The sequence below is a fragment of the Conger conger genome, chromosome 6 (genome assembly GCF_963514075.1).
Source record: "Conger conger chromosome 6, fConCon1.1, whole genome shotgun sequence".
Classification (NCBI taxonomy): domain Eukaryota; kingdom Metazoa; phylum Chordata; class Actinopteri; order Anguilliformes; family Congridae; genus Conger; species Conger conger.
Window position 1 is genome coordinate 37,633,031 of NC_083765.1, and position 22,802 is coordinate 37,655,832.

The following is a 22,802-nucleotide window of genomic DNA, read 5'->3' on the forward strand; positions in this document are numbered from 1 at the left end:
AAAAGGGTAACTATGGATGTAGATTCCCTGAAATCAAAGGCTGCACTTTAACCTCATATTCATTATTTAATTTAATATTCAATGTGCTGAAGTACATAATAAAAAGGACCACTGTCCAAATACTTAGACTATACAGTATCGTTCCCTCCAATCTGTTATAGGTCTAAGCATTATCATCCACAACAGTGTAGTGCAACACAGTAGGACAGGGGTCACCAACCTTTTTGAAACTGAGAGCTACTTCATGGGTACTGAGTCATACTAAGGGCTACCAGTTTATTTTGTCACGCGCACAATACTGACCTTTGAACTAGAGTAGGGCAGAGTTCACCTCTAAACTTCATGTATAATAAACATATTTTTAAGATATTGTCATTTTTAAATCTATATAAATGCAAGTGTGATTTAAAAAAAATAGCAACAGAATAAAATTTAATTTTAGATGCAGCTCACTAGTGAGTTGTGCTATTTTTAGAACAGGCCTGCGGGCGACTCATGTGGTCCTTGGGGGCGACCTGGTGCCCGCGGGCACCATGTTGGTTACCCCTGCAGTAGGACATGGACAACATTGCACAAAATATATAATGTTTTAAGATACAAATGATGCAGAAAGCACGTAGCACGTCTCAGCGATGTAATTCGCAATGGCTTGGCATTTATTGAGCACAATAGCCAATAGGTGCATATCAACATTATTCTAAACTTCTAAATTAATATTTTCAACATGGATAAAATCACAGTGAGTGAACTTATACACTCAAAGTGCAACCGAGAACAGGCGATATTAATGTGAACAGAAGCATAAGGCACAACAGCTAATAGCCCTACTATCCTGATGGCTGTAATTATTAACCAGGGAAAAATCCCTCTTTACTTCTTGACAAAGACATACATATTACATAAAACATATTCAAAAGGCTCAAATGTCTGCACTACGGCAATACACATTTAGCTAATTATTTAAATGTTTCAACATCCAATGTTACGACACATGTCCATGCTGCTGGACACGCATCACTTCATATTGCCAAGAAAAACAAGAGAGTCAACTGCGCTCTTTAGCCAGTTTGTTTTCTTTTAGATAGCAACCCACAGCACGTACAGTGCAGGCTGTCAATACAACAGTGACTGCGTCTCAGCTGTGAACTCCAGCACATTGAATTCTAAGTTCAACAATGAATACGAGGTTAAAGTGCAAGTCAGATTTAAAGGTACAATCGGTAATCGGTAACTTCTAACAGTCAAGAGAGGAATTGCAGCAACAAACCACAACTCTGTTTCCTCCCCCTTCTCCTGAATACGCTGATGTCCCCCATCACGCCATTGGCTGTGCCAATTAGAACCAATTTTCTACCAATGAGCTTTAATTATTGTATAGCTATACAATGTTTTGGTACAGAGTGTGGGTCTGTCAACTGCATATTTAAAAACCCAAATTTCAGGACTATAAACACAGGAAGAGGGTGAGTCAGTCATGTCAGTGAGCCTTTTTCAATGATAGGAAGGGATTTACAATGGCCTTGTAACAATATCTTAACACAGAAAGCGTACCTATTGTACCTTTAAGGCAATTTACCTTCCGCATTGGGTTAACCATGTAGGAATTCCAGCCCTTTGTTTATACACAGTCCCCCCACTTTAGGGAACCAAAATTAATTGGACAATTGTTTTTCAGCTGTTTCTTGGCCAGTGGTCTCTTGTTGCATCATTAGTTCATTCAAAAGAAAGCTAACAAAAAGTTGATTCTATGTGTGGAATTTGCATTTGGTTGCTGTGTCAAAGCCAGTAACGCATGCCGTCATGGGGAGGAAGAAACAGAATCAATTAATCAGGGGTATAGCCAAAAGAGTAGCTGTGTCAAAATGTACTGTTTGGTACATTGGTAAAAAGCAAGAACACACTAGCGAGCTCAGCAAGAGCAGGCAACCCAGCGGACCACGGAAGCCCACTGTTGTGGATTACCAAAGAATTTCCATTGTGAAAAAAAACCTGTTTGTTGAACAAATCAAGAGCACTCTCCAGGATAGGCATCTGTATCAAACATGAACATAAACGGGCGACACCAGCATATCCTCAGAGGGCTCACTGCAAGATCAAAACCACTATTAAGCCTCAAGAGCAGAATGGACAGGTTAGCATTTGCTAAAAAGTACTACAAAAATCCAGCAGTGGTGGATGACAGAAGAATCCTCCAAATGATGAAGAAAAATCAGTTTGTAACAGTTCAACAGATCAACAATACTCTCCAGGATGTAAGAGTAAATGTGTCAAAGATGACCATCAAGACAAAACTATGTCAGCATAAACTCAGAGGGTTCACCAAAAAATGCAAGCCCCTGGCAGGCCTCAATAGAATAGCCAGGTTACAGTTTGCAAAAGAATTTTGGAACAAAGTGTTATAGATGGATGACATGACCTATACCAGAGTCACGGAAAGAGGAAAGTGTGCAGAAAAAAAGGACCCCACTCATAAGCACCCCTCATCTGTGAAACATGCTGGAGCTCGTGTTATGGCTTGGGAATGTAGCTTCATGCGGTTTTTTGCCCTAAACAGCATTTTGGGGCCGATGTTTTGCTTGACATTACTACCAAAGTGAACTCCAGAGAGTGTTGTTCCAATAGGCCTATTTCAGTTAAGATTGCCTTTCCCCAAACTCCCAGGACTGAGTTGAAAAATATAATTAGTGAGCAAAACAAAGAGGAAAAAAAGGAACAGCTGAGTTTGAGCCAGAGTATCCTGCATGAGAGACAATCGCACTGACCACAACATCAAATCAGCTGGGACCCAAAGCTGCTTTTCCCCTGTTGATTAGCAAACATGAAGGGGCAAGATTACAATGTGAGGTTATCATTTTGACAGGACGGTCTGCAACCAGGGAGCAGTTTTGGGCAAACATATAGCTAGCCAGGCAGCTATGGCCTCCACTGACTGTGGCTCACTTGTCTTTATTGATGATGTCACTGCTGACGGCAGCAGCAGGATGAATGCCGAAGTATACAGAAACATTTTGTTTGCTCAGATCCAAGCAAATGCATTAAAATGAATTGGACGATGCTACATCACATTGCTTAAGCAACCAAGGAGTTCTTCAGGAGCAAATGGTTGAAGGATTTTGACTGGCTAAGTCAATCACACAACCTGAATCCAACTGAACATGTGTTTCAGTACTGAAGACAAGACTGAAGGCAAAAATCCCCCTAAACAAACAGGAACTGAAGATGGCTGCATTATAGGCCTGGCAGAATAACACAAGGGAAGATTACCCAGCGTCTGGTGTTGCGTGTGGGTTGAAGATTTGAATGAAGTTTGAACATGGCGAAAAAAAAAGAGTGTGAATGAATAAGAGTGCAGGGGGATGAGGGGGGGAAAGTGAAGAAAAGAGAGTCTGTTCCACCCCCACTCCATCACACCCCCGTCCTTCTTGCAGTCTTTATTTACATTGCAAATGAGCAACAGGAGCTCTGTGCTGTGGGATTGACAGCTATTGAACAGTGAAGCATTAACCAGAAATATTTTAATATCCCCCCCTACAGGAACCTTTGCGCTCCTCTGGTGCTGTCCCCTACAGATTATAATATCCCTCTCTCTCTCTCTCTCTCTCTCTCTCTCATTTGCCTCTTTCTCTAGGTTTCACACTGTATCTGTATATACACAGTATAAATCAGGTGGAAAGTCCAAAGGTCAGAAAGTAAAAGTCCTGCCACGTGTTTCTTCCACCCATTAACTTTACCAATTTGTTTCACTAATTAGCTCTACCTCTTCGGCCAGCTGAATAATTGTGCCAATAAGCAAATCCAGGTGATTAGAACAAACTACTGACAAACTACTATATTCTGAGCTGGGATTTCTTACCTCTGCAATAATTATATGACAAATATACTGCTTCTGCAAATGCACATACACACAATATATTTTCTTGAATAGGACTAGTATATCAGGCTATAGTGTAACTTATCTGTTAAAAGTATACAATATAACACCACCACACGTAACAACAAAACCGCACTCGAACGGCATTATTAACCGATTGTTTAAGGATTGCTTAAGGAATTCAGGATCAAGCCTCAGATTTTACAAAATGATGAAGCAAACTTTTTTGCAACTTTGCGTAAAACAGTCAATACATATCTAGGTGCATGCTCGCGTACAGGCACAACGCTTTACTTTCCTCCAATTCGTTTTTTTATCCGTAATATGATCAGAACTGACATTAGTTAGTATATGACTCCTACTGCTATAAGCAAAAAAGAAGGCTTAAGACTTGCTTTAAATGGAGAAACGACGTGCACCATCAAACCTACTGTTATTTGGTCGCACAAAAGTTTGTGCACTCCCCCACCCCCACATAGTTATAATACATTGTTACAAATATATTCATTGTGGAAACTTACCCTCTAATGGAAAACTTTAGATTTCCACACTGTGAGATTGCCTTTTAAGTAAGCTAATTCATGGTTTTAACGATTAAATAAAATTACTCCGTAAAATAGCGGGCTGTGTCCCGTCGCGGTGGTCAGTTCCTCTATTCGCTATGTACGAGGAAGTAGCGAACTTAGCGAGTATTATAAGAATAGCAGTAATAAAAGATCCGGAAGTAGCGGTGCTATCTATGCAAAGTCGCCAAGGGCGCGACAGAAGCTGGCTGCTGCGCAGAAATGTTCATTCCAACACCTTTTGAACAAAAAAAAAAAAAACGTTTACTGTGAAAGCGGGGAAAAGAAAGTAGACAATGTCTCCCTCTCTCTCGCTCACTCTCTCAGACGGCGTTGGAGGAAAATAGACCCATGTTAATGGTACAACATAGGTGAGGTTCATAAGCTGTTCTCTTTGCCCATTGTCTCTTCTTAAGTTCACTGGAGAGAAACCGATAGCACCTGCAGGCAGCCCACGCCGGGGAGACAGCGTGACAAAACGTTATGGCAAGTTCTTGTGCTACGTCAATGGCACCTACTGTACAGCTTTGTACGCGTAAATTACAAAAATGCTCCGGGTACACCGGTTTGCAAGCACCTATAAAGAAGCATAAAAATAATAATGAATACAATGAATTACTTAAATTAAATTATTTAAACAAAATAATTACCATTAATGAGAGCATCTAGAATGCCACTGCTCTATGAAGTTAATTAAAGTATATAAAATCATTCAGGCTGAATACATATAGAATTACAATGTATTTACTAAATTCATGAAAGGCTAGCCAAAAAAATGCATCTTAATTGGCTCTCACCATCGAGAAATATGGCTTGCGCTCATGAAAATACCTTGTAGTTTTCTAGCTCCTCCTTGAAAGAAACTGCTGCAGTATGGAGTTTTATCCTTGGATTTGCATAGCTAGCGACAGCTTTCTCTTTCATTTGCATCTGGCGTGCAAATGAACGAGATTCATGCCGAGAGGAAATGAAACATGAGTAGAAAGATCGTTCTTGAATAATCTGCTCTGAGTTGAGAAATCTCTCAACTTGTTAGTTCATCATTCCATTTACCTTAACAGGAGAAAAACTCCTCAGTTTCTTTGGCTGTATGTTTTGGGTCATTGTCCTACTGCATAACCAAGCTTTGTTTTGAGGCATTTGCTTGGATTTGATGAGACAAGATTAGAAAAAAGCTTTGCAGACCTGGACTGGGACCTGGGCAGTTTGTCCCAGTGTTCATGGCAGATCTTGTCAAGCTCAGATTGGTTTGGAAGCATCTGTCAACTGCCATCTTCAGGTCTCTCCACAGATGTTCTATGGGGTTTAAGTCTGGGCTTTGGCTGGGCCAATCAAGGACAGGCAGGGACTTTTCCTGAAGCTGCTCCCACCCCGTCCCCCAATCTGAGGTCTTGTGCACTCTGGAATAGGTTCTTTCTTCTTCTCTCTGCATCTTTCTTCTTCTCTCTGCATAGTGCTTGGAGTTCTGCCTAAGGAATTAGCTTTTTGTGTCATCAGACCAGATCATCTTTTTCCTCATGATCTCAGAGTCCTTTAAATTCCATTTGGCAAACTCCAAGCAGGCCATATGCCTTACTCGAGAGTGGCTTCCATATAGCCACTCTAGCATAAAGGGACGATTGATGGAGTGCTGCTGAGATGGTTGTCCTTCCGGCAGGTTCGCCCATCCTTGCCGAGGACTTCCGAAGCTCAGTTAGAGTGACCGTTGAGTTCTTGGACACCAAGGCCCTTCTTGCCCAGTTACTTATATTTTATCATGGATGTCTACAGAGAGTTCCTTGGATGTCATGGCTTGGTTTTTGTCCTGGTGGACACATCTCAAGGATAATTAAAGCAAACACAAACCTGACTACAATCTGGAGTACCACAGAAAAGGGTCTGAATACTTATGTAAATGAGAGATTATATATTTTTTATAAATTTCTAAAAACATGTTTTCACTTTGTCATTATGGATTATTGAGTGAAAAGTGGCAATTATATCCATTAAAAATTCAATCTACAACACAATAAAGTGTGCAAACTGTGAAGGGGTCTGAATACTTTCTGAAGTCACTGTATATACTTATATACTGTATACTTCGGTATTCATTCTGCCGTAAGCAGGGATATCATCAATAAACACAAGTGAGCCAGTTCCAGTAGCAGCCCAAGCCATAACACTACCTCCACCATGTCTGGCAGATGTGGTGGTATGCTTTGGATCATGAGCTGTTCCTTTTTGTTCTCCAGACTTTCCTCTTCCCATCACTCTGGTACAGGTTGATGTTTGTCTCTGTCCATAACACCCATAATACTTTGTTCCAGAACTGTACAGGCTTTTTAATGAACGTTTTTGCTAAATCGCTGTTCTATTCTTGAGGCTTGCCTAGGGTTTGCATTTTGTGGATATGCAGGCATAGTGTACTCTTGATGGTTGCCTTTGACACACATGTATGCCTACATCCTGGAGAGTGTTCTTGATCTGTTGAAAAGTTACAGAGGGATTTTTCTTCACGATTCAAATTATTCTTCTGTCATCCACTAAATCCACTACCAGGTTGTTTGCCTTGGTTGAGCTCTTCTTGCTTCTTAACAATATACCAGTTTTGACACACTTAATGTTTTGGCTATATCTCTGATTGATTGATTCTGATTTTTCAGCCTAATGATGGCCTGCTTTACTGACATTGTCACTTCATTGGTCCTCATGTTGAGAGACAACAACAACAAATGCAGATGGCTCTCCTAGAATCAACCTTTGAGATTTTTCTAGCTTGTTTGTGCATGAACTAACAATGAAACTTACCACACCTTTCCAAGAGACAGCAGCTTTACTTTTGGTCCCCTCAAATTGGGGGTGCTGTGTATAAAAACAGCTACAATTCATACATTGTTCACCCACAATGGATGCAAAAATCCTCAAATGAAATCTGGAAACACTTTAACATCATCGTCATTGTGCTGAAGTACAGAGTTAAAACTCACTGTTCAAATATTTCAGAACTGCACTGTATACCCTATCAGAGTTGTAACTGTAGCACAACTATACACAGAATAGTAGTACTTGAAGGTAATGCTGGAGAAGGCAGGCTGTTACCAGTTCTGCTTGATTGGTGGAAAGCTTACAGTGGATGATACAACACTGATCACACCTCACCCTGCCATATCTTTTGTGGTCAGACTGGCTGTACTCACTCGATGGAAACATTTTATGTGTGACAGTACCACTCTGAAGCAATACTATTAACAGTAGACCTACATAACTTGAAAAGAAGAAAAACAGCTCTACCTGTGTGTGTCTGCGTGTGTGCGTGCGTGCAATATTAATACTAACTGGGACAAGCTCAGTGGAGTGTACAGTCTTGACTTGTTCATGACATTTATGCAATCTGCGTGGTTCTTTTGTGCACGGTTATAGATTATTGCAATTCTTGGCTGATTACAGAATTTATGTTACGTCGCGAAAGAACTCAACGTGGTTCTACCACCCCCTGGTGATCACTAGAAGGACTGGGAACAACAATGGAAAGGCTGCGCCAATCCTCAACGCGAATCACGTTAAAATGTGAAAAAGGAAATAGTGGAGAAGAGTGAGTGGCCAATATGGCCTTATAGTTTTCCCGAACGAATCTCCGTAGTAAAGAAATGAAATGGATGTAATTTTGCTGAAACTGAATGGAATTAATTCACTGACTTGGGCAATGGGTCCTGTGTTTATGATTCCTAATTACGCAGCTCAGTTAAGTTATTGAACATCTTAGCTCTGATTTCTTGATTAGCTCGTATATGGCCGCTACATACGCTACTGTTGTGTCCCTATGTTTTACGATAGTCTACGAATGAACAGGTGTTGGAATGAACAGTCGATTTGCTCATTAAACCAATGTAGATTGGCCGGGGTAAAGAATGCAGATGTAGCCAGTGGGACTTTAGGACCCAGGGGCGAATAGTAAGGGCTTAAATGACGAGGTGTGCATAGGGGCAGGATTCTTGCGTCATCAGTCAGCTGCTTAGCCAGGGGAGCGGAGTGGAAAGTGCGGTATGTTGGAATTGTTTGGCATGCTGTTATATTAGGCTAGCATTAGCTGCCTTATAATAGAGTACGTCGTTTATAAGTATGTGGGTTCCTGTAGATGACCGACGGACGAAGACAAGCCGGGCATTGGCGTTCCGTGTGTTAAAGGGTGTGCGTGTGCAGTCACCGGTAACTGAAGTACGGAGGCATTTAGTTGGGTTTAACGAGGGTAGGTATGCTTCCCATAAAGTGTGTGGTTTTGATGTGAGCCATGGGATGGGCCGTAATGTGATTTTGCTATGGTCTGTTTCGTGGAATTCGTAGGTAAATAGAACGATTCTTAAATCTCCGCTAGTGATTCCCTCTTAATCGCAGTAAGGGATGTATGATAAACAAAGCATGGAAGCGGTGCCCTGCTGTGCGCGCTGAGAATATTCATATTTAATGTCTTTCAACAGATCGTGCTGGTGTTAAGAGCGTTTGCCTAATTGCTGCTGCGTGCAGGGGGGCGGATGGCCTGGAAGCTGGCTTGTGAATGAACCCCGCCACTCGTCGTTTTTGCCATTTGGTTTGGACAGTTAGCCACTGTTTTCCCATATGTGAAGTTTGTATATGTTTATTTATATCATGTCTATGAAAATGAGCTCTTTTAATCATTGATGTTTTACTATTGATGCAACTTGTTGTGTTTGGGCAGTACCAAGGGTGGGCTGTACTATTGTAATCAACCATTATATGAGAGCAGTGTGCAATATCAAGGCTGGGACAAGGGGAGGTGCCAGTGGGCAGGTGTACTTTGGACAATTGTCTATCTAACTGATTATCTTGGCACTTCATGTTCTTTACTTGTTACTACATTACTTATTCTAAATCTTAATTGGCTTTGTTTGGGTTCTCATATTTAGTGGGCAGGGCTCGATGCTCAATGTGTTACGGGGACCACCCGTGTGGTGTGATTACGATTGGTGTGTATTGACCAAGCCTTTTATGGTTAACCTGGTGTCACCTTGGTTGCGGTGCTTGGGGTGTTGAGTCACTGGGAAGCCCTGTACTTATTGTGGATCAAAAGTGGGTTGCCTGTCAATATTGAGCATTGGGGTGCTGCCCAACATTATTTATTGGAATCTTGCATATAAACTTGTCTTGATGAGAACTCGTGTATGTACCCCTAATACACTGCTGTAAGTAAAGGTTGGTCCTTTACACAACAAATATTTTAATTACTTTATACCATTCGTTCAGAGTATTACCGTGTTGCTTTTGATACATCAGCCTCCAATCCTTTCATTCATTTGAATAACCCTAGCGTGGGGAGGGATCTTTCCTGTAGAGTATCAGTGGGTTCTCCCATCCCCGTTAAATAGATGGGAGTGGCGTAATCGTAACACATGGTAGTATAATGGAACTGGGTTGTTGTCGCTAACAGCCACACATGCACCGTATGAAAGCGGACAAATTTTCCTACCCATGTTTTAGCTCAGATACAGTAAGTCCAAAATTAGTTAGCACATCCCCGAATTTTGCCGGAGTTATTGGGAACATTTCATTCAACCCAAATTTTTGTTAGGCTCAATCAACCTGACATAGGTGCGTCCCTTGGTCATTTGCTTTGTCTATTAACCAGGAGATGGCGCAGGACGACAGCTACGACAAAGAAATACGGCTTGTGGGTAATCCCTGAAACAGCAGGCGTCAAAAAGCGCCTTTTATGGGCATGAGATAAAGCTTGAGCATGATCTGGGTGTGATTTCAGTCGGATCGCAGTAAGACTGACTGCTCCTGGCAGTTCAGGCAGGTGACGGTGTTTCTGCTTCCTCCGCTGCTGATTGAACGTCATTCTTAATCGTCAAAATACAGTATCTGGGACTAGGCTACTGTCCCAGATTGTGATACAAAAGCACATCGTACTATAAAGTTGCGTTAATTTAAAAGAATGATCGTAGAACATAATGGGACATTTTCCGGTGCGTATTTTGCTGCCATCAGTTACCCTGGCTTAATCCGCTAATTAGGCATGTGCACGATGACCGATTCACTCGTAAATTAGACCACAATGAAAGGCAAGAATATTTATCAGCTGCTGTTTACATCAGGGAATGTGTCTAAAAATGACACCATGTTAATAATAGGGCTAATTCAATAATTAAGAGAAGTTGGTCTGCAATCCAGGAACAGATACGGCCCACCCTGCCCATCCCTGGATTTAGCCTAGTCCTACATTTTGAATTGAGATTCTCCATAGAAAACTTGCATGATTAAGATGAATCTGTCTCAGTGAAACTGGTCCTTTGTTTTATGAATCAATTCAGGCTGTGTAGTACTAAGGAGGCTACCTAGTAAATGGTAAATGGTTGGCATTTATATAGCGCCTTCATCCAAACGCTGTACAATTGATGCTTCTCATTCACCCATTTATACACACACACACACCGACAGCAATTGGCTGCCATGCAAGGCACCAACCAGCGCATCAGGAGCATTTTTGGGGTTAGGTGTCCTGCTCAGGGACACTTCGACACAGCCCTGGCCGGGGGTTGAACCGGCGACCCTTCAATTGCCAGACAACTACTCTTACCGCCTGAGCCAGTCTCGCCCCTAGTAGGCACACAAATGGCAGTTCCCCACTTGAAATTTAAACCTAGAACATTCGAGTTGATGAGCTGCCACTCTATAATCATGAACTATATTACCAGAGAATTTTGAGAGAGGGTTATGGGAGCAAACCTAGCATCATGAACAACAATAATGCAGAAAATGACTGATTTTATAGTCTGGAGGGTGGAGCACAGAGACCTAAGAATGACCTTCCTCAAGCGTGCTCTACTGGTGTCCTGTCAGATTCCTCCAATGCAGTAAGGGATGAAGGGAAACAGGCCCATTAGCCGTCAGGGGCGTTTCAGAGTGGAGTGGGCTGATCTTGGATCAGTTTGGATGTTCAGCATGTGGATGGATAAGTTCAGCATGTGGACAGGGGTGACCTGATTCTACATTGGCACTCTATCTGACATTCTTGATGAATATGGGCACAGAACTCGCATCACATGAACAAACTAGCTTCAACCATACGTGACCTTTTGTGTGTCTGGTGCAGAGGAGAAATTTGCCTTCTCCATAATAAACCATCTCCAATGACATTCATTGCAAAATTTGCACCCTCATCATGTGCTTAACTTCCTTCACTGCATTTCACATTTTACTAAAATGCACAGAGTTCAGTTCAGTAATGCCTTTTTAGCATGACTGTATACAAACAATATTGCCAAAGCAATTAACAATAAATTTAAAATTTGTGATGGCTAGACAACTGGGTCAAGGCATCTCTGAAACGGCAGGTCTTGTGGGGTGTTCCCGGTATGCAGTGGTTAGTACCTACCAAAAGTGGTCCAAGGAAGAACAACTGGTCAACCGGCGACACGGTCATGGGTGCCCAAGGCTCATTGTTGCACATGTGGAGTGAAGGCTAGTCTGTCTGTAGCACAAATTGCTGAAAAGGTTAATGCTGGCTATGATAGAAAGGTGTCAGAACGCACAGTGCATTGCAGCTTGCTGCATATGGGGCTGTGTAGCTGCAGACCGGTCAGAGTGCCCATGCTGACCCCCTGTCCAGCGCCGAAAGTGTCTACAATGGGCACGTGAGCGTCAGAACTTGACCATGGAGCAATGGAAGAAGGTGGCCTGGTCTAATGAATCATGTTTTCTTTTCCATCATGTGGATGGCCGGGTGTGTGTGTGTGTCGTTTACCTGGGGAAGAGATGGCACCACGATGCACTATGGGAAGATGGCAAATCGGCGCGGCAGTGTGACGCTCCAGGCAATGTTTTTCTGGGAAACCATGACTCCTGTCATTCATGTGGGTGTTACTTTGACACCTGCTACCTACCTAAACATTGTTGCATACCAAGTCCACCCCTTCATGGCAACTGTATTCCCTGATGGCTGTGGCCTCTTTCAGCAGGATAATGCGCCCTGCCACACTGCTAAAATTGTTCAGGAATGGTTTGAGGAACATGAGAAAGAGTTCAAGGTGTTGACTTGGCCTCCAAATTCCCCAGATCTCAATTTGATCAAGCATCTGTGGGATGTACTGAATAAACAAGTCCGATCCATGGAAGCCCCACCTTGCAACTTGCAGAATTTAAAGGATCTACTGCTAATGTCTTGGTGCCAGATACCACAGGGCACCTTCAGAGGTCTTGTGGAATCCATGCCTCGACATGCCTCGGGACAGAACTTTTGGCCGCATGAGAGGGACCTACACAATATTAGGCAGGTGGTTTTAATGTTGTGGCTGATGGATAGAACATAGGACTAATACAAAATAAAAACATCAATTATAAATAGCCAAACATACAGACAGTCTACATGAATTGTTGAGTGAGAAACACTCATAAGGACAGTGACAATAAGGATGGCTATAAACGACGTAAGTAGCAGGCAATGTCACACATTCTATTTTCACCCCTAGCATACATCTCTTCCTCCTTCTCATTTCAAGGTGGATTGCGAAAGACTCCCTTGAGATGGCATTGCTGTGCTGATGGGTATCTGCGTGTCTCTGTGGGCTCGCCCGTTTGCGTGCTGGGACATGCGCTTCCCTCTTCATCCACACTGCCCTATAAGGCAACAGTGTCGCACTATCTTGCTGTACAGGAAGTGATGTTTTCTTCATTCTGTGTTCATGAGGAAGTGAAAAGAGAAGCTGGCTGTGGTGCAAAGCTGTGTCTAATTAGCATTATGAGGCGCTGTCACTCCCCCCACCACCGCCTAAAACAGGAATGTACATGCACACCTTAGTCAAGCTGGTATAATTACAGGCTCAGAGAAAATGCACATGAATCTTATAATTATACAGCTCACAGAAAGGTGTGGTATAATCATATCCTTTATTTACAAACCATTTGGCACACCTTGCTTTGAAGGTGTGTACTGAGCTTTTCCCACTGTGTCTACCCAAGATAAACTAAAGACTACACAGGCTCAGTTCCACTGCAGCTGCAGCCTTACAACCAATAATCTGCACAGCAAAGATCATACATCTGTCACACAGACATTCAGAAACACCCCCGACTAAAGAGGCAAATACCACTTCCTCTACCACTTCCTGTCAATGGTTGAGTTGCCAGCTCAGGGTACTTCATGTTTCTGTTCTACAGGTTACTACTGTCATGTCATTGCATTTATACTTCTCATGCCTCACTCACATTGTCTGTCTGTCTCTCTCTCTCTCACTCTCTCTCTCTCTCTCTCACACACACTCACACAGCATACACATGACAAACTGAAAAGGGCTGGTCTCACATATGGTACCTACCCACTTCTTCATTGATAGATGATTTAGGTGCAAGATTTTGCGCATGTGGGTGTGTGAGAGAGGAACAGTAAAGGGTAAGTTATGCTGACTGGCATACATCTTTTTCACACACACAATCGCACACACCATGGGGTCATGGCTACAGAGACATACATGTTATTTCCTGGACATACTGATAACATCATGTCAAATTGTCAGGAACAAATAACACCATCTATTCAGACATTGGTGTCATTTCTACAGGGAACAAACGGGGAAGAATAACTCTTCCTGCAAGGGTTTTATTCTCACTTGCATGATAGACATGCAGCTCCACAGAGGACAGTCGTGCAAATGCATCTCTAACAATAAGCGTGAGGTGAGGAGGAACAGGAAGAGAAAGTTCAAACTCTGAGCGAAGCAGCAAAGACAGATTCAGAGAGTTCATTTTCAGCAGTCGGCACAATTGGTATCACTAAACCAATAAACAGGAGAGTGGCATTTCTTCCTCATCAGGTCCTGTCTCATTTCATATTTTTACTGAACTTTGAAGTCTCTGCCCAAATCTTCAGGCATTTGAGCAGGCAGCCCAAGAGGACCGCTGTGGATTGCCTGATTCTTCGCTCCCAAATGTGTACCTCATAGTTTGTTCCCATTCTGTCCAACCTGACTGATAAGTCATTCGTATTAAAATCAGTTTCTCCCCTCTGTCGCTTTTTCATTTCCTCTTTCTCTCATCTCCGAGGGAGCTTGTTCATGAAAGCAGTCTTCAGGCATATTGATCATAGACATTAGGCAGTCAAGTTCACATATGCGAATTAAACCTTGTTAGAAGAGAAGTAGGAGGACAGTGTGTGACTGCAGAAGATGAAACCGCAGCACTAGCCTGCTTGTTAAATGAGCTAAACAGCTCAAAAGCTGGGAATGTGTACTCCAGTTCTCCTCATTCTTTGGTTTAGTATTTTTTGAAGTTACCCAGGTATGGAATATTTATGAGGACAGAGTGTTTGCGTTTCAAGGGGTGGGTGTTTTTATTGACCAAATTCAGTGGGCCAGGGATCTGTAATTGGCTTTAAGTTTAAAACCATAGCAACATGGACCCCCTTTTAGGCCTCAGGCATTGTTTTAAAGCGGCTTGGTCTGTTCCACCAGGGCTGCCAGCACTAGCAGCACTGTTCAAAAATAAATTAAGCTAAAGAGGATTTTCGTGTGTCAGAGCTCATCACCACCGATTGCAATTGTCAATGGCAATGGAACTCCAAGCCAATGGAAGTTAAATAATTGCATAATATGCACACTGTAAAAATGTTATATTTTGCTCACCAGCAGAAGGTAGCAGAAGTTTTTCATTCCTCACACACACACACACACACACACACACACACACACACACTAATGGGGCTGCTGTGGGAACAGCAGATGGTGCTGGGCATGCTGCTCATGGTTTTGCCTGTTTTTGTTCAGTTAGCCCTGAATGCAGTCCTGGCATCAGAACATCCACATTGGGCATTTATGGACAATACTTTATTTACTGTGTTTTTAACGTCTCAGTCACCACACAGGATAGAAAGATGTTTCCATCTGAGTATGATTTTTGACAAATACACATAGAAACAAATGCGCAGTGCCAGACTGTTATTTTTTACGTTTATTCTGAAATGATTGACGTGAAATGAATGGTCTCTTCCCACAACCTTTTTTTGTTTATGTTTTTTTGTTTTTTTTCCAAAATGCTGTAAACTAGGGACGTACACACATTCCTTTTGGGTTTTCTTCCAAAATAAAGACAAAAAAGCTACACTAGAGACAGCTAATTTTGGCTTGGATTGTGCTGTTTGACCGGGCTGTGGGGTGGGGCACTACCAGCTCCAGAGTATGAAAATGGACAGGTAATGGCTACATGAAATCAGGGGACTGGTTTATACACTACAACCTCAAGATAAAAATATGAATAAGGACAAGACAGAAGAACACAATATGTATGCAATATATGCCAGAGATGTTAGTTTTATGTGTGACTTTATGCAAGGTATTTTGTGCCCTGAACCCCCACCCCCTTAGTCCAGGCTAGTATTGATTTTGTCAACAAGAATTATGAAACCGGTAATGAGACCAAATGATGCAATTATGACATCATTGTCATTTAATAACATTTATACTCTGTAATTGATGAGTCTTTGATGGTGCAAAGCTCACGTTGTTGCAAAAACTGCTCAAAGTGGAGGCCCCATCTGGGGTGAAGAGGATACGTAATTTAAATAAGTACAATCAGTAAAGGATTAAAATTTTTACAAAATACATTTAGTCAGCAGATTATATCTGCCTGGCCATTTTTGTGCCATATTTGCGAATATCATTCAGATAATGTTTGTCTCGTAATTGTATTTGCCAGTTCATGATCATAATTTTTCGATGACAAAATGAAAATTGGGCCTGGCAGTGCTTAGCCCCCCACCCTGCCCCAAGCCCTGCCTTTCCCCCTGTAGACGCCCCCCCTCTCCCTGCTCTATTCCGTCTGGGCATCATAGTTTGCCCCGCCAGCCTTCTTCAGCTCATCTCGGATGTAGGCCTCCTCCAGCTCCCGCTTGTCGCTGCACATGAACTCCTTCGCAAAGTTCTGCAGGAGAACACAGAGAGTAGATGAAAACAAATCTGTGTGTGTGTGTGTGTGTGTGTGTGTGTGTGTGTGTGTGTGTTTGTGAGAGAAAGTGGGTATGCGGCAGACCGTGTGTGTACTTGGGCATGCTGGAGACAGAGGGACAGGGAGAGGAGAGCATGTGAGAGCAGTCTCAGTCTAGCAGTTGGGAGAATCAATTGAAAATAGAACAAAAAAAGTAAAGAGGGAAATGGAAAGAGAGGGAGAGAAGTGGTAGAGAATGAGAACAGAAACGGAGCTCTATTGTCGCCAAAGTGTCTTGAGATAATTCCTGCGAAACAGCTATTTAGCACCATTACACAATACATGGTCAGAGTCAGAGACTGTGTGTGATTGTATATATGAGACAGAGAGAATGTGTGGGCGTATGTGTGTGTGGGCGTGCGTGTGTAAGTGTGCGTGTGTACGTGTGTGGGCGTGTGTGTGTAAGTGTGTGTGGGCGAGCGTGTGTAAGTGTGTGTGGGCGTGCGTGTGTAAGTGTGCGTGTGTACGTGTGTGGGCATGTGTGTGTGGGCGTGCGTGTGTAAGTGTGCTTGTGTACGTGTGTGCACATGTGTGTGTAAGTGTGTGTGGGCGTGCGTGTGTAAGTGTGTGTGGGTGTGCGTGTGCGTGTGTAAGTGTGTGTGGGCGTGCGTGTGTAAGTGTGTGTGGGCGTGCGTGTGTAAGTGTGCGTGTGTAAGTGTGTGTGTGTATGTGTGCGGGCATGCCTGTGTACGACGTACCTGTACAATTTCCTTCACCAGTGTCTTGTCTGTGCTGATCTTGGCACGCTGCAAACCGTTCACGTTCTCTCCGATCCAGGTGATGAGGGCGAACTTGGACCGCTTGGTCATGGCGTCACCCATTGTGATGCGTACAAACCCAAACAGGGGCTTGTCATCTGGGGAGGAAGCATGCAAATGCTCTCAGTCGCCTGTTATTCATAAACCTCTTCATGAACGAATGAGCTCCACAGATTAAGCAGGTTTCTCTCAAAATCTAACTCCTGTCCAAGTGATGGACAACCCAACAAGTCAACAAGCAAACAAGGCTGATTTAACAATAATATAACATAAGTGGTTAGGCTAAATTTGAGGGCAGAATTTGCGAATTTGCCCAGCCCAGAAAATTCCAGAGCTTCAGAAAGTTTCTGTGAAGCTGATTTAGGCAGTGGGAGCCATTGACAGAGCCCTGCTGTTGGCTCTGATCCCAAAGGGGGGGAATAGAGGGAGAGGGGGAGTAAAAGGGTGAAGGGGGAGGTATTCAGGTCAATGCTCAAATTCAAAAGAACTGAAATTAGTGTCAGGCTGCAGAATGATGCTCTCTCGTCACTCTCTATGCCTCACTCTCACACTCTGAGACACACACACACACATATCATTTAGGATTTGTTATTTGGCCTGCACTTTTATCCAAAGCAACTTACAGTTGATTAGACTAAGCAGGGACCAATCCCCCTGGAGCAATGTGGGGTTAAGGGCCTTGCACAAGTACCTTAGCCACTAGGCAATGCGCACACACCAGACCTGAGTCAAATACATTTTGGATTAAAATACCTTTCGAGCTTTACTGAACTTGGACAGGGCATTGAACCTATGAAATACTCTCAAAAAGTGCAAACCCCTTCTGGTGCTCTTGGTCTACCAGATCAAGATCAATTGAGCACAGAAAAGTATTTGAATCCAGAACAATTATGTAATTGACCCAGGTCTGGCCGACACACCAGAAACATACATACTGCACTCACAGTACTCACAGTTTGTACTACATCTGAATGTATATATTTGTACATACACAGGAAGTACAAACTCCAGAGCCATTCAGACACATGCATACAACCAGAAAAGACTGCACACATCACCAGCCACAAATTAGCAGAGCGAAAGGAAATTACATAAAATCTACAGTCACTGCAGCCCTCCACGCCTGCTTTAGAGCAGGCTGCCTGTAGTTAAACCAGCTCCACTTCACAACCAGAGATTTTGTCAAACATTAAAATGCATCAGTGAATTATGGCTTGCAAACACTAATACCACTGACACACTTGGGGGGAAAACATAAAAAAAGAAGAAGGATTTTCTCTAAAAGAAGCATGAATGCAATGACAGAAAATATAACACACAGGACGTTATGATCCGACATCCATTCAATACCACGGAATGGAATTCCAGTCTTTATAAAAAAAAAAAAAAAAGAGTCCTTCAACTTTTTAATCCTTAACTGAATCTTCTAGTCTACTTTAAATTGCTACTGCCAGTTCCTACAATTCCCTGCGCGATTGGCTTCAGATGAGCCACCTGTCAAACAAGTCAAACAGGAAACTAGTCCAATTCATACAGCTTCCCATGTCCACACACTGCACTGTATTTACATGTATTTGTTTGGGCAGGGGGATTACCCAAAGTGGCATCCAAGGTCATTAAACTAAATAATCACTCCAACTGGGCGGCCTGTAGCGTAGTGGTGAAGGTAAATGACTGGGATACCCAAGGTCGGTGGTTCTAATCCCAGTCTAGCCACAATAAGATCCGTACAGCCGTTGGGCCCTTGAGCAAGGCCCTTAACCCTGCATTGCTCCAGGGGAGGATTGTCTCCTGCTTAGTCTAATCAACTGTACGTTGCTCTGGATAAGAGTGTCTGCCAAATGCCAATAATAATAATAATAATAACTAAATACTGGTAAAAAATGATAATTATAAACACCAGATCAGAACTTGGGCAACACTGTAGCTATTTGGAGATTCTGAGAGCAGAAACAAAAGCACATGATGCACTTAGCACTAACATTAAAGCACAGGAAGAATGCACTTTAACTGCTTCTATGAGCAAGGGTGGTTAGAGCTAAATAAGGTCCGGGAGTGTCTGCAGAGGTGGGTTCTCAGCCTAAACCTCAAAACAGAAAGCAGCTTTGCAGTCAAGACTGCTGCTTTGTGGAGAAGAGTTTGAAAAAATGGTTTCTTGAGCCCTGAGTAGTTTTGAAACTCAGAAATACCCTCCATTTTACAGCATAAAGCAGTTAAATGTAAAGCATGCTGCCCGCATTGGGACATTATTGGACATTTCTCCCCCCCCCCCCTTCTCTCTCATGCAGAGGGACAATTGGTGCCCTTATGTGGTGAGATAAGCTGGGGACTGATCCAACTTCTTTCAGGAATCATTAAAATAGGTATGACCAGATCAGGTCAAATTCCGCAATGAACCCGGGTCCTGGATGAGCCTTGAATAATAACAGAATGTGCTTGTGGCTCTCTGGGATCATGGATGCAGAACACTGATCTACAGGAAACATTCAGGGCCAAAATACCTCTGCCAATTTCTGTTTAAAAGTGATGGACAGTCGCAATATGCCCACAGCAGGGAGCCACTGCTATGCTGACAGAGCAAATTCACCAGTCTAATTCAGCGGTTAGGCCTCTCATGATCTTTTTTGTGACAATATGCAGGACATGTGCAGAAACAAACTACAACCCTTGGCTAACCACATCCAAGAGCAGAATTTAAAAAGCTTGAATATGTATCATTATAAATGTCTTATGTGGAATGTCAGCTTCCTCCCCGCCTACCACACGCCACCCCACCCCATACACTTCTGGAAACCTGGGAAAGATTACAGCCATGCAGCTGTAACTATTGTAACTATCGGGGGTGAGGTAAAGGTTTAAAAAAAAAAAGACCAGTCTCAAATCAAGAGTTTCAACTGTAAAAAATAGACTACTTAAAGTTGTACATTTCGGTCCATCCAAACAGGCGCCGAAAAGATACGGATCCTTCAAAAATTACAATCATAGGCATATGTGACCACCGCTGATTTTAACTTACACGCTGCCTTCTATGATCCATCTACATTCCTCGTGATTCGAATAGCCTGAAGCAGCAGAATACATTTCCTCAAGTTTTAACAGTTCCCCGCAACAATTGGAGAAGCGGATACTGCGCATCGCACACAGTTCCGACAAATGCTGCGGTTGCAGTAATATCCGACTGATTGCTGGTCTAGTGGCAGAAAATATTGTTAGCGGATTATCACCCCGGCACATAGCACGCCACACATCCGGGACAGGTTCGATTAACAACTTAATAATGAACGAATGCTCAAATTGGAGTCGAATTGCTTTGTTATGGTACCCTTAGTGTACAGCAAATGATCACACCAATAAGCTAATACATGTCAAATGAGATGCGCCCAATTGTCAACAGCATCCCGAATGCCATGCCAGTAAATTTACGTTTCTCTCATTCTCGTTGGCGGGGTCAATTATCTGAATCCGTTTGAGCACTGTTAAACCTAACAAGGCCAGAAAACAATAAGTCGTATGTGGAACGTTTTCAACGGGAAGATCAGAAAATTCCTTTGTATGTTTCAGCCATCGCGTATTACACGGACTCTTACCTGCACACTGCTGCTTGAATTCTTCATAATCCGTCCCCTGTTCTCCAGGTACAATCATAGGACCGTCGTACTTAAAGGAAACCCTTTAACGAAAAGTAGAATGCCATGATTTTTAAAATACTGACACAAACCAATAGTCAATAAACACAGAACTGCTGCCTCCGTGTCACATTTCGCTTGGACGAGCAATTAGGTAGGTACAGAGTTCAACCCTGCGGCCAACAGTATTGGCACAGGACAGAACCGCAGCACAGAGATCGTCTCACGAAATTAACTTGCTCATAAATCCACCAAAATAGTAAATAACTTATATTTCGCTCAGTGGGCGAGAGACCGTCTAGATTCGCGGATTCACCACGACATCCAACAGCAAATGACGAACTTTGAGTCAAGACCCAGCGAGCGACGAGCAATGAATGAATGAGCAGGCAACAGAGCCATTAGATGCGCCCCTCCGCACACAACTGCCATCAACACAACAACGCGATTAACATGACAAAACACTGCGTAATTAGTATAATAATCACTCCACTACAATTTACGCGAAAACCAAATAAACACTCTAACTCACCAATTTATTTCTGTGTTATCGTCTCTTACGAGGTTGTAGGCTTCCCTGCAAGCTTCTTTATTGATCTGCGTCTGCGTCATTTTCCAGTAGAGGTTTACTACACAGAGCAAATAGCCTAAACGTTAGTCGGGAGGATAATAGGTGAAGTAAAACAAGCAGATACGCACAGAAAAAACAACGATGGCAAATCTTAGAAAGAGTATGGAGAATTGTGCAACAACGGCAACGTTACTACCTCCGTATACTAGAACGTGAGAAGATAGGAAGACTTCGCAATTGGGACACTGCTGAGCTTTCCTCTGTAATGTTTCCTCGGTAATCTGAAAAGGCGCAAGACTCTGCTCATTTCCTACAGTCGGCGTTCTGGGCGTTGGTGGCGTTCATGAGTCAGGTTGCCGTAATGAAAGAAGCAGAGCCCCAAGAGACGCAGAATCATCCTCCTAATGGCAAACCAGGGTATAAAGGCAAATTAAATCCGCCCTCTTCTATTGTTGACGTTTTTCTGGGTTCGCCTGCCACCTACCGGCGAACCTACCTTAGTAATAATATTACGCAATCTGATTAAAAAAAAAAAACCCACAAAAACGCTTCAGATAAATAATAACCCGTTGTCTTGATAAAACGTTCAGATTTACTGGCAAAACGTTGATCTAAAATGCATATTGGTATAATATATCACATTGATCCTCACCTGTCAATTTATTACATTCATTCAGCCAAATTAATCCAACTAAAGTACCAACTGTATATTTTAAATGTAACTTTTAAAGTTGCGAATACAATTCATTAGTTTTATAACTAGCTAAGTAAAACGGATATGCAGGCTCAGTTCCAGATTCCAGGACCACAATTGTCCCGAAATAAAGACATAGTCAATTAGTACAAAATAATGCTTTTTATTTGTAATTGTTCACAGCACAGTCTGGCATTTTTAGTCCATTTTATACAATGATCATGGACGTGCGGTAACATTGGGTTGTAGTACAGTGTAATACAGTGGCATTGCGGTTCCACAATTAACTTGCTTTCACATTGAGAAGCCTTGAGACGCCTTGTAAGATGTGTTGGCTGGTCGTTCCAACCACAGTTGCAATTCCAGACTAACAAAATGTTAAAAACATTTTTTTAAATTACTTGCTTGTCATATCGAGAGGGATTATTTACCCTCTTGAGCCACATTATGTCAGAAATAGCATTCCATGAAGAATAGCAGTCTCATGTTCGCATTGTGCTTATTATGCTATATTGCAAACAGTTTCATAGAAAGAGGTAATTCAATTTGAACTGATCAAATTAAAGACTGCGGTAAATCAATAGGCGTATAACTGGTGAAAGCGTGGAATTCAAAGGCAAAGCCAATGATAATGAGCCAACCCTGCATTGCGGGGATGGGTAACTCCAGTCGCGAAGGGCTGGTGTGTAAGCAGGATTTTGCAGCCACCAGTCAATCGGCATGATGCACCATAACCGATCCACTCATAAATT

General features: G+C 42.6%; 2 protein-coding genes and 1 long non-coding RNA gene across 5 annotated transcripts in view; 1 reads left to right on the forward strand and 2 right to left on the reverse strand.

Annotated features, from left to right (window-relative positions):
• Positions 1 to 5,276, reverse strand: part of plcg2 (phospholipase C, gamma 2) — a 42,971-nt gene extending 37,695 nt beyond the window's left edge. Inside the window, exon 1 of one of the 2 annotated variants that reach the window (XM_061244892.1) lies at positions 5,232 to 5,276. In XM_061244892.1, the coding sequence (XP_061100876.1) occupies positions 5,232 to 5,234 (3 nt within the window). In that variant the 5' untranslated portion in view covers positions 5,235 to 5,276. Of the gene's footprint in view, positions 1 to 4,392; positions 4,661 to 5,231 lie in introns of those variants that run through there. The other variant, XM_061244894.1, reaches the window with a different exon arrangement.
• A 3,140-nt stretch (positions 5,277 to 8,416) lies between these two features.
• On the forward strand, positions 8,417 to 14,427 carry LOC133130759 (uncharacterized). 2 transcript variants are annotated; one of them, XR_009708968.1, is made up of 3 exons: positions 8,417 to 8,454; positions 8,549 to 8,659; positions 8,889 to 14,427. It is a non-coding gene; the product is annotated as an uncharacterized LOC133130759 (long non-coding RNA). The 2 variants fall into 2 exon arrangements; XR_009708967.1 differs by having other exon boundaries at positions 8,430 to 8,659.
• A 924-nt stretch (positions 14,428 to 15,351) lies between these two features.
• Positions 15,352 to 21,760, reverse strand: LOC133130758 (coactosin-like protein). Its single transcript, XM_061245580.1, has 5 exons — positions 21,553 to 21,760; positions 21,318 to 21,414; positions 20,747 to 20,829; positions 17,100 to 17,257; positions 15,352 to 16,338 (listed from the first exon to the last, which is right to left on the reverse strand). Exons 2-5 carry the CDS (start codon positions 21,395 to 21,397, stop codon positions 16,228 to 16,230), a joined length of 432 nt encoding a protein of 143 aa, XP_061101564.1. The 5' UTR covers positions 21,398 to 21,414; positions 21,553 to 21,760; the 3' UTR covers positions 15,352 to 16,227.
• Positions 21,761 to 22,802: the final 1,042 nt, after the last annotated feature.

What these genes read in the sequence shown, in the direction of transcription:
- LOC133130758 (XM_061245580.1), bottom strand. Translation starts at nt 21,397, where the DNA reads ATGACGCAGACGCAGATCAATAAAGAAGCTTGCAGGGAAGCCTACAAC. An exon ending in GATAACACAGAAATAAATTG is followed by an intron (nt 20,830 to 21,317) that starts GTGAGTTAGAGT and finishes TTTTCGTTAAAG; the next exon opens with GGTTTCCTTTAAGTACGACG. An exon ending in TGGTGAAGGAAATTGTACAG is followed by an intron (nt 16,339 to 17,099) that starts GTACGTCGTACA and finishes GTTCTCCTGCAG; the next exon opens with AACTTTGCGAAGGAGTTCAT.